This window comes from Vombatus ursinus, unplaced genomic scaffold (genome assembly GCF_900497805.2).
Source record: "Vombatus ursinus unplaced genomic scaffold, bare-nosed wombat genome assembly UNPS02010461.1, whole genome shotgun sequence".
Taxonomy (NCBI): Eukaryota; Metazoa; Chordata; class Mammalia; order Diprotodontia; family Vombatidae; genus Vombatus; species Vombatus ursinus.
The window spans coordinates 7,479,590-7,491,900 of record NW_020950239.1 but is presented as its reverse complement, the minus strand read 5'-3'; the positions used below and the strand labels follow the sequence as shown (position 1 = coordinate 7,491,900).

General features: G+C 37.9%; 1 protein-coding gene across 3 annotated transcripts; it reads right to left on the bottom strand.

Annotated features, from left to right (window-relative positions):
- Nucleotides 1-1,010: 1,010 nt before the first annotated feature.
- EPGN (epithelial mitogen) lies at nt 1,011-9,967 on the bottom strand. Of its 3 annotated transcripts, none has more exons than XM_027854600.1 (5): nt 9,885-9,967; nt 8,718-8,807; nt 5,027-5,147; nt 3,192-3,433; nt 1,011-1,786 (listed from the first exon to the last, which is right to left on the bottom strand). In XM_027854600.1, exons 1-4 carry the CDS (start codon nt 9,919-9,921, stop codon nt 3,238-3,240), a joined length of 444 nt encoding a protein of 147 aa, XP_027710401.1. In that variant the 5' UTR covers nt 9,922-9,967; the 3' UTR covers nt 1,011-1,786; nt 3,192-3,237. The 3 variants fall into 3 exon arrangements, with proteins under 3 accessions (XP_027710401.1, XP_027710400.1, XP_027710402.1); XM_027854599.1 differs by having other exon boundaries at nt 3,281-3,433; XM_027854601.1 differs by lacking the exon at nt 3,192-3,433.
- Nucleotides 9,968-12,311: the final 2,344 nt, after the last annotated feature.

Below are 12,311 nucleotides of genomic sequence, written 5' to 3'. Positions count from 1 at the left end.
CAGAGTTGTTATGAGGATCAAATGAGCTAACATGTACAGTGTTTTGCCAACCATAGAATGCTTTATACATGCTATTATTTTTGTTGTTGTTCTTATAATAATTACTATTATTCTTATTGTTGTTCAATCATTTCAGTCGTGTCTGACTCTTCATGACCCCATTTGGGAGTTTCTTGGCAAAGATACTAGAGTGGTTTTCCATTTCCATCTCCAGCTCATTTTACAGATGAAGAAACTGAGGCAAGCAGTGTCAAGTGACTTGCTCCAGGTCATACAGCTAGTAAATGTCTGAGACTAGATTTGAACTCAGGTCTTCCTGACTTCAGGCCCAGCACTCTGTCCACTGTGCCACCTAGCTGCCATCATCATCATCATCATCATCATCATCATCATCATCATCATTATTATTATTTGAGATCCTCTGGTTCATCTCATATACTTTACAGAGCAAACTTTGGCCTAAAAATAGAAAGTTATTTGCTTAAGGTCACCCACTTAGTTAATGGTAGTCAACTTGAACTGAAGTCCTGATCTATTGACTTCTGATTTAATACTCTTTTTGCTATACTTTTTCCAATCTCAACATCTTCCATGTATCTACATAAGTCAAGGAATTGCGAAGAAAAATTCCGTATGTCATATGCCAGTGAAGAAATGACCTTGCTTATCCTGTGAGTCCAAACTTAAGGGCTAACTCTGGACCATAGATCACTTTGGACTATTTTCTTATTGCTGCAACATGGCCACTCATTAAGTCACACATTTGCTAGCAGGAAGAGACTATGAATCAAGGGTACGAGTATGTTTGGGGCAAAATATTTTATGATCCATTCAGAGGAAGAAAGGCTTTGCTCATTTTCGAGTCCTTAAGACAATGGTCACTGGCTTTGAGACTCTTGCTTCTTCTGAAGATTATCCGCCTCCCTCAATAAGCATTGCAGGGATGGGGTCACTTGGTTATAAAGTTTCTACAGACCTTTCGTTCTAGAAACAAGAGTTAGCACTTTGACTTCATGCCTGGGCCACTGGAGCCTCAATAACACTGGTTTTGTTTTAATAATAGTTATCACATTCATCTCAGGTGCCATAGAAGTAGCTTGTTTAAAGGGGGTAGGTCCACACTGTGGACAGACAAGAACCCCAAAGGGGCTAGTTCTATTTGCCAGTTGACAACGAGCCTCAGGAGCAATTATGGCAATAGTTCTTTTCCAAACTGTGGCCTGGCAGTGGGGGAGTCCTGTGAAAATGTCTCTTTTCTCCCATCCACATGCCATGGAACTTTTGAACAACCGATTCTCAGAGCTAGAGGGGCTCCCAGAAGCCATGTAGCCCAACCTATAGCTTAAATGCAAATCTCTTCTATAGCAAACAAGAGTGTGTTGTGTTGAATTGATTGGCTCTTGCAGGAATGACTGCAGTAATCCACATTTGACATATCAGAATAAAAACATCAAATAACACCAAAAAAGACTTAGGGAGAATCAATGACTCTTGCATCCAGAACTCCCATGATAACCTCCATCAGTGCTGTTAAGTCTTGTCAAAATGGAGTGTGTCCATTTCCTCATGACATGGGAACTCAGAGTACAAGTTAGAATATCAAGGGTTTGATATATTCCTCTTCTTTTTTCATGCACCCAAAGCATGGTATTTTGCTGGATTCCCTTGGAAAATTTTGGTTCAGTTCTGATCCACATCTGCTTTGACCGATAATGTTATGCTCACTTCTCACCATGGCCTTTTGTCTCCATAGCAGACTTTATAAAGAGGTTTCAATTTCATGCATCTAAAACAAAACATTGAACTCAATATCAATTCAACAACTGTAGATAATTGTAGAACAAACTAAGACTGAGAGAAATTTAGTTAGCAATATTACAAAATCTTATACTATATTGTTGGGTTTGCTTCAAATGGCACAAACAGTGGAGATCTTTTACATGAAATTTCCTGCACCTACAACAAAGAATTGAATTCAATACCAGTTCGACAACTAAAGATAATTGTACAAATAAGACTGATATCAATTCAGTCAGTAATATAACTGGATCTTACATTATCTGATAAGATATGCGTGAAATAGGACAATAGTGATCTTTTACATAGTTCTACAACTGATGTATATGTGATATAAATATCAAATTTTATCCTCCCTTTCCTGTTCCCTCCCTGACCATAGCCATCACATCCACATCCATAAAGGTAAAACAAAATCAGCTCTATCCTCCCTTCTTCTACTTCTAAATCTTCATGAGTTGGCATGGAGACTATACCTGTGATTTCATAGATGGAAGGAATTGCAGAGATAAGGAAACTTCTACTACCCACGGATGTCTGTGCCTTCTTTGCAACTTAGATTCTTAAGAATTTGGATAGAGTGCTGAAAATTTTAGTGACTTGTCCGGGCTCAGAGAGCAGGTATGTGTTAGAGGAAGGATTTGTACCCAACTCTTTCTGATTCCAAACCCAACTCTCTTCCTAATATACCAGTAATAAAAAGAAAGGAATAAGGGGATAGTTCAACATCTGTTTTTTTTTTTTAATGTCTACTAGACATTGTGACTGCATAACCTTAGTCAAGTCACTAACTGCCTTGGGCCTCAGTTTCCCCATCTGTAAAATTAAGTTTATATGACCTCTGAAGTCCTTTCCTCTTATGATTCTATGTGTTCTAGTTCCGAGCTTGGGGGAGGGGAGTAGGAAGAGCCTTACTAATTCTCTCACCCCACCCACCAAAAAATACACCCAACAACACCAGAATAGGGTGTTCTTCCAAGAGCTAGAGGGTACCAATGCAGGAAAGAAGGCTTTAGAGTTTGTGGGAGAGGGAAGATGAGAAGGGGAGTGTTAGGTGATCATAGAGAGTGATAAATAACATTATTCTGATGACAGCTTGTTTATGAGCTCTGACTTTTGGAAAGTTGTTTCCAGAATCCCAATGCGGGTATCTTAGCTTGGGCACTACTACGAGATTGTTAATTTTTGCCTTTGATGGGGCTAGGAGGGCATGGTAATAAAGGCTGAAATTTATAGCTATACGCTGCCACTGAGGATTCAATTCAATAAATATTTACTAAATGTGAACTTTGTGCAGGGCAGTAAGGGGAATGTTGGTATGCATTTCCATCTCCTTTTCTTAGGATTCATGGGGAAAAACAAAACAAAACAAAACAAAACAAAGAAAAAGGTACCAGAACTGCTGTCATGAATGATCCTGCCAGATTTGTGGTCTGAATTTCAATACAATGCTGTCCATGCCACATTCCTTCTTGATCCATACCTCTTTCTTACATAGCAGTAGATAATAGCAAGGAAGACACTTAATAGCAATCCGACACCAATTCCAACTGCAATATATTTTTCATAAGAATCCACAGCATATGAATTTAGTGTTAAGTGCTCACATCTTTCTCCAGTATAACCTGTAGTGCATCTAAAATATATATACATATTTTAAAAATGTTAGTGGTAGAGGTACAAAAGAAATCCAAGTTTCAGTGAATCAACAAATGCTTGAAATGCAAGAAAAATTGCTGTAGAAACAGGGAAATCATCTAAATTTGAAAGGTAGGAATTATAGATAGGAAATAATCCTCGTTCTGTCAAAAGCATTGCGTTACTAAATAAGGTCATTGTTGTTTTTCTCAAGATCATTTTATCAAAGTCTTAAGTGTGTTTCCTTCTATCAGAATGAAAACTCAGTGTCTAAGTAAAAATCCAGTGTCTCGTCTATAATTTCACTAGCAAAGGGAATTCTCAGCTGAGGAACCTGCCCTCATCAGTACAGATCTGCAACTTTTCTGAAACCTAGTCTTAGAGAATGGCTTGAATCACTGGAGGACCACCCAGTCCAACGTCCTCATTTTACAGGTGAGGAAAATGAGGCCCAGAAAGAAGTTGCTTACTCAGGGTTACACACCCTACATGAATGAGTCTGAGGTGGGACATTTTATAGCTCAGAGAATCATAGATTTGGAGCTGGAAAAGACCTCAAACACCAGTGAGCCCAACCTTGTTATTTGACAGTTGAGGAAACTGAGGCCCAGAGAAGGGAGTAATGCCTTTGCCCAAAGCCACCCAATTAATAAACAGCAAACTCAGGATTCAAATCCAAGTCCTTGGATGGCGAAGTCAACATGCTGTCCATTGCACCAAATGTCGCTTCAGATAGAGAGATGAAAGCTTGGAGAAAAAAGTAATTTTGTATTTGGACTCATAGAACATGGGCTCAGATCTTGTTCTTAACATCCGTGAGACACTGGTTGAGTCATTTCTTTCACCTCAATGCACCTCTGTTTCCTAATTTGTAAAATGAGGGGAGACTCAGTGACTTCTGTGTCTTATCTATGATTCTACAATCCCATGAGCTTACTCAAGCATAAAAACAGCACTGATAGGCAGCTAGCTCTTTTGATTTCCATCCCCTGCTTGTTTCACTATTGCAAAGGCAGCTTAGGTCACAGCATCTTCATCTGTACAATAATAACTATTCCCTGACTACCTTAGGAGAGCTACCGTTGATGGTGCAGTGGCTAGAGCCTCCTCTCTTTTGTCCTTATATCCCCCAAAGCTAGCCCAATGCCTGGCACATAGTGGGCATTTAATAAATGTTTGTTGAATTGTACAATTGACTCTTGGCAAATCACGTAAGCTCTTGGTGATTGATGCCAGGCAACTGTCTAAGGCAGAAATCAGAGATAAATTGCTAATGTTTCCACCAGAAGAAATCACAGGTCTGGATTGCCCCCTCCCCATCCTTAACTCACAGGGGTAGCTGGGAAATGGCAGTTTAGTAAAATGGTCTTGGTCATTGGGAAAAGGTTCTGTAGAAATTAAATATAAATGAAATTCCTGATTTCTTTAGGAAAAGGCATTACAAGTCCCCTTCAGACCCTGTGTCTCCTTAAGTTGGTTTGAGTAGATTTGTTTGCCAGTTGATCTGAGATCATCAGTTGAGCAAGATGCTGTTATGGGGGGCAGAGGGTGAAAGGGAGGTAGGATTGAGGGTCAGGCTCATTTCCTTTACCTGCAAATAGCTTTCTTGAGCTCATGGTGGAATGCACAGATACCATTGATGCAGTAGCTATGATGGTCTGTAAGGCAGGGGTGAGAGAACTTCAGGGCTATGGGCCCTTCTGTGTAGTTAGCTGAGAGAAGGAAGCATGAGAAATAGATTAGGGTCAGAAGGCCAGAGAGCCATGGAAGTCCCCCCCCCCCACCTTTAATTTCCTTTAGCTGCCTCAACTTTTGAACAACTGATCTTGTGACAAGTGGTGCTCAGAGAGTGTAGTTAATCCTAACAGCCAAGTCTTTAAATAATTAAGGGGAGGAATGGATTGTTTTTCTTTCATGTTCAAGTTCAGAATGAGGGGCACTTGAAGTGTATGTGCACAAACTCACCCAAAGATGGCAGCATTGATTCTATCCTCTTAGCATTGTACTGATGACCACTTTACTAATCATTTTCTTTAGTGAAGGGATGAAAATAAACATAATTACTATTCTTTCTCTTTCCATTTCCACGTATCAAAATACATCACTCACTATGATGTGATATATTGAGTTCAATCTTCTAGCCTTCTGAAAAAAAGGAAAAGTGTTCTAGACCTGCATAGGAAATTTCTATAGGATTTGCCTCAGGGGTGAGTACTAACATGCCTTCCTTATCTTCTCTTTCCCCTTTTCTTTTTTAATCTCTCTCTCTCTCTCTCTCTCTCTCTCTCTCTCTCTCTCTCTCTCTCTCTCTCTCTCACGCACACAAACACACACACACACACACACATACACACACAAATTCAAGACATAACAATAGAAAGTGGAGAGATAACTTCATTTTTTTCCATTGGATCCATTATTGTAACCTAAAGAGTTAAAATTGATGAACTGGTGTGACTATGAAAAGAAGCCCCAAAAAAGTTGGGATTCAAACTTCTACCCAGAATAAATGAGCATATTGCAATGTATCAAATGCCAAAATAAATTATAGAGTGCAGTTTTTCTTTTTCTTTTGAGCCTGAGAGAACTATAACTTTGCATCCCCTGGGGAAAATAATAAACAGAGAAGGGTTATGCAATATTTTCCAGCTAACTCCTATTGTGATGGAGAGGGGCCTTTTCTACTTGGCTGTATTTAGCACAGTACTCCCAATACCAGCAGTTTACTTAGATCATCCAAGGTGAAGCAGAGGAATTCAAGGAGAAGGAATAATCAATGACTTGAAGAGTCTACCCAGAAGAATTGCTATAGGAAAGAGCTCACCTCACAGCAACTCTGGAGTCTGAGAATCAGAGTTCCAATCCTACTCTATCATTCACCACCTCTGTTACTTTATGGCAAGTCACTTAACTTCTCTGGACCTCAGTTTCTCTCCTAAGCAAAATGAGGGAGTTAGACTACATGACCTCTAAGGTCCCTTCCAGCTTTGACTCCATAATCATACATTATAGATTGCCATAAATCATAGAATTATTAGTAGACCTTTGCCTTGGCCCATTCCGCCTTTGAGGGCACAATACTCATTTAAGGAGGGAAATCTTACAGTCTTTTCTGTAAGGAACCTTAGCACCAAGATTTGGTTTTCTAAGTTGAGAGGAATGGGGTCTCTAAAACACAGGTTGTGTAATTGCTCACAGATGCTGACAGGTATATCCTGAAAATTACCTAATCTTTTGAGTTGCAGCTTAAATTTGAGGAAATGAGAACTGTTCTTATAGAAAGAACATTAGGCTTAGAGTTCAAAGCCTGACACATTCTTGATCACTGTATGAAGATGGCCGACTCACTTCATCACTCTGAACTGACTGGATGATTCTCCAGGGCCTTCCAGCTCCGTTATTTTGTTAGCAACACAGACTCATCAAGAACAGTAGCTCAAAATTATACCTAGCTCTTGTCTAGGTAATTTGATAATGAAAAGGAGAAGATTAAAGAAATGAGCACAATCATTCCTCTAGAGCAATGGCTCTCAAAGTGTGAGCAAAGAGATCCCAAGACCCCTTCAAAGGGTCTGCAGTATCAAAATTATTTTTATAGTGTTAGTAAGAAATTTTCATTCTGAAAACAGTAAATATTGATAGATATAATACATATTAACAAAGTTCTTTAGGGGGTGCTTTATATTTTTCAGAATCCAATAAATATGAAAGCCACTAGTAAGATAGTTTTTTCCTTCTATTTTTTTTTTTTCGGTTTTTTTTTTAGGCAATTGGTGTTAAGTGACTTGCCCAGGGTCACACAGCTAGTAAGTGTCAAGTGTTTGGTCTGAGGCCAGATTTGAACTCAGGTACTCCTGACTTCAGGGCCGGTGCTCTATCCACTGAGCCACCTAGCTGCCCCCCTTCTATTTTTGAGAGCAAGAAAACATCACTGCTACAAAGCTAGGTAAAATGTTGCCAAATTTTTCTTCAGAGATGACACAAAACATTGTATTTAAAGAATGGTCTTAGATAGGACTGCCATAAAAACATGGAACCAACTATAACTCAAACTGAGGCACACTGCTGATGATTTGAGAATTTTAGGTGAAAATCAGCATCTATTTGAACAGAATGGTCTTCATGGACAAAGACAAAATGCTGCTGCCTACAAATATGGATTCCCTACAAAAATAAGTTATTGAAGGTTGTTGTCATGTTTGTATATTTAAAGGACAAAAAGCAAAGAGGTAGATTAAAAATAAATTTTTATGGTTTAAAACTATTGGTAGAGAGAGTCTTAGTAAGTGTTTATATTGGGCCATACATGCATGTATATATACATCTAACTATGTGTATATATGCATCCATATGTAACATATACACATACATATATGAACCCATATATCGGTACTATATGTGTATATGCATGCATGTGTGTGTCCTGACATGAAGACATAATTTCATAGGTGGAGGGAGCTCCCAGGAAGGGAGCCAAGAAATCAGAGTGGTGATTTTTCTACTTCAATATTATGAATACATATATTTTGAAACCAAATATTTGGAATAGCCCTCCTCTCCTCCTTGTCTGCCAAGCTATGAGGTCAGGATATGGTGTTTCCTCTCTGCTTGATAACATCGCTAACCTTCAAAGCAGCATGGGGAATGTGGCTTGCGTGAGAACCATAAAAACTTGTGCTCAGGTCTTGGCAAGTAATGAGCATTCCAAGTTCACCTCTGAGAGTTCAAACAGGTTTGAAAAAATGCTGATGCTCACAAGCTGCCAGTAGTTATTGTAATCATAATTAAAAGAAACTCGGAAGGTTGGGTTGTTAAGGAGCTCTGCAGATGCTGAGAATTTTCTGAACATGGAGAGAAAGTGGATTCAGTTGCTGACTTTCTTCAGAGTTCCCTTGGCTGAAGTATGTTTCATTCCATACTAGGCTGTGATGACAATTACCAAGAATGTTTAAAATGATAAGGTCTTTGTTCACCAAGAGAAGACTTGGATTGATCCAAGTTTTAAGGGAACTCCTGGGTTCAGATTCTCAGTAGGCAATTGTGCAGCCCTTCACCTCCAGGTCAGTGATTTAAACTAAAAATGTGATGTTGGTTTTTTCACGTGTTTTGAAACCCTTTGCTCTGAGCAGATCAGAACACTCCCATGAGAAGGTATCCTGCTAAGCTACCTATTGAAGGAGAGTATTTAACCTTAAATAATTGACCCGGCTTTCATCAGAATACAGCTTTCTTTAACAGTAATTAAACTATCACTTGAAATACAAATATACGGAAGAAAATACCTTCTGTTTTGTTAACTGTCCAGTTACTTTGTTGGCTTGTAATTGGTGTAGATACGGTAACAGTTGTCTCTTTACTCAACGATACCATGGCTGTATTAGGAAGGAGAAAGAGAAAACAACCTGGCATGTTAATTTCCCAAAGCAACTTATTTCATGTCTATGAAACACAGCTTGGAATCATTCCTATTCAGGGCGCTTTAGAGCTACTAGGAATTCACTTGCAATTGAAGCCAAAAGAATAAACAAATTGAAATGGCTATATATTTCATTCTTTTATTTTTAAAAATGTAAAATTATCATTTTGATGACTCCTTTATTATGACTAAAGGAGATAGAAGAAAAATATTATTTTTTAAAGAATGAACAGAGAGAAGGTGGGCTATGGTGGAAAGACTACCCAATTTGGAGCTATTTATAGTACCTGGGTGACTTTGGACAAATCACTGAACCTTTTCTTTCTTCACTTTCCTCTCATTTAAAATGAAGGTATTAGAATAAATGAACTCTATCTCAGTTCCTTTCTTGCTCTAAATCTAGGATCATTTACGGTATATACACACATGTATATACATATAATATATACATATGTGCAATATACATACTTTTATCTATAATATATAGGTATATATACTATGTGTGTGTATATGTAGATATCTCTATATAAGTATAAATATATGTATACATACATGTATCTTATATATCTCTATATAGGCATACATAGATATGGGCATATAGATATGTATAATACATCTATAATATAAAATATACACATGTAGGTTCATATAGATATCTCTATATACCCATAGAAGTATATATTTCTGTCTAGGTATATATAAGTGTCGATAGATAGAGGTATATATGGATGTCTAGATACATATAGATATATATCAATTCAGCTACCTAAACACAGTGATATTGGAATTAGTTTAAGGCATTAAATATACTATAATTGTTTTAAAATAGAATCATTATAATTTCCAAGAGAAAAAAAGTCAAAACATCAGAAAAGCAACATTCATCAGAATCAAACTGAGTGCCAGTTTGATTCCTGGCCTTAATCTTTGTCACAAGCCAAAGTTATTGGAACCTAACTTCTTTTCAATGAAGAGAGCTGTAATTCCATGCACATTTCAGACAAACACAGAGAACGAAGCAGAGAATGCCTACCATTGAGCAGGATGTACAATGGAATTCCAAGCGCCATCTCTTGCTGTTCATTAATAATCTCTTTCCCTTTTCTTTCCCGACTGACAGGTTGTTCTGTTTATTGGCCTCCCTCTGTCTTTCTTGTTTTTATATTTCACGAAACGTCACCTGGCAATTCTTACCAATCAAAAAAATGTATGTCTGGCAACAACATAAAGCCTTCAGGCACTCACGCATTATTGAGGAAACCAGCATTATCTAGCTGTGGGATCAAGTTTTCTTTTGAAACATTAGTTTCCTGTTGCCTGGGGGCACAATTGCAAATGTAAAGCCATTTTAAAAAAAATTCTCCATTTTCAAATGGAATGTAGCGTCCTTTGAACAAATTGTTCAGACAAAACGAGGTGTTGCCTATAAATATGGATTTCCTGCAAAGATAAGCTGGTGAGGGTCATTATCAGGTTTGGAAACTTGAGAAGTAGAACAACTTGACCATTAAAATGTCTGAATGAAAAGATACTAAATTACATTGAGACCCATCTACAACTAGGTGCCCCACAGCTCATTCAAGTTTACAATGCAAGCACTTTAATGTTTGCTGAATTAAATGGAGCTATCCAAAATTGTCAGTGTGTTAGGCTAGAACAAACCCAAATTTCTTTTTTTTTTAAAAAAATGACTTTTAGCCAATTTATTTTAACAGGGAGAGACTACTTTAAACTCTCCAGTCTTCTGGTACAAATATGCTCCTGTACAAGCAAACTATTTTTTACCATATAGAGATTTCATAAATGCAGAGATATCTACCTTCATACTACAGTTTTTCTCTATTGTAATAATTATGACCTATAATAACAACACATGCTTTATGGCAAGTAAAACTCCTCACTAGAAGTTTAACTACTCTTTTTTGGAAAAATAGAACAGAATACTAGAATCGGAGGTTAATAGTGACTAAGTATGCATCACAAATATTAGCATTAAGAGAAGCAATGAATCACTAAAAAAAAAGATCCCATTAAGACATAATTAATAGTAACATTAACTGATTCATCTACTATAGGAGTTCCTGAGTCTGCGAATTTTTTTAAAAAAATATTTTGATAACTGTATTTCAATAGAATCAGCTCCCTTTATAATCTTTATTTTATGAATTTTAAAAACCTCATTCTCAGAAGCAGTTCATCGGTTTCCCCAGACTGCCAAAGAAAAGGATGAAAAGTTCCAGATTTGATGTTTGTTTTGAAAACTCTTCAGATTTACAACATTCAGAATATCATTGGTGTTAATCTGGTCAGAATGACTAAAAAATTACTTGTAGTATCCAAATTGTTGATTGAAAAACAAATATGCCATGGTCTCTCATCATTTTAAGAACTTTTCATCAGTTTTCTTTTCCATCCAATTCAACAAATGTTTATTAATTACTAAGTGCCTATGTCTGAATAAGCTGCAGAATCCATCCTAAAACTAGGAACAGATTGGTAGTTACACAGTTAAGAGTAGTTTTATTTACCTTACAAGGATACAGTTGTTAAGCACGGGGCAATGATACAAGCTGATGGTTCTGGTTGGGATGAATTCCAGCCTTCTGTGCCCCCCTCACCCTCCCCTCAAACCTTTACTCTGGTTGCTGAATTTTGTACCTGCTATAGGGTGAGGATGTTGCCACGTCTGAGGAGAAAGTGAGATACCCCACCCCCCCAAGTTGGGTTCTTTTATAAGAGCTTGATCAATGCTTCCAAGTGCTGTCACCAGTGGAAAGTCTTCCATGATTCTTGAAACAAAGAAACCTTTGTGTTCTGGCTGCCCATATGGTAGGCCTTATTGTGTAGTACTATCAGTTGGTTCCCACATGCATTGAAATGCTTACTGTACCACAAGATCTACTCAAATCCAAGTAATGTGTATAGGACTGGCCATAGCCTCTCTCCTTCCATTTTTTGATTGGAGTCGTGGGTTCCAATCATCCTTAGCAATGTAAGACTCAGACCTCCAATTTAGAGTTGAAATACAATGCATAAAGACCTGAGTTCAAATTCAGCCTCAGACACTTATTAGTTGTGTGATCCTGGGCAAGTCATTTGTCTATCTGACTCTGTTTCCTCAACTTCAAAATGGGGTAATAATAGTTCTTAACTCTTGAGGTTGTTATAAGGATCAAATGATATAGGACAGACTTTAGTACCATCCACTTGAACATAGAACTCTTAACAAGTTTCAGTTACTGTTCTGGGCTAAGTCTAGCTCTGTCTAGTCCAGAGGTGGGCAACTAGTGGCCTCAAGGTCACATGTGGCCCTCTAGGTCCTTAAGTGTGGCTCTTTGACTGAATCCAAGCTTCTGTGAAAGTGGCGTCAAGGCCACAGGAGTTTTTGTTCTGTGAAGTTTGGATTCAGTCAAAAGTCCACACTTGAGGACCTAGAGGGCCACATGTGGCCTTGAGGCCA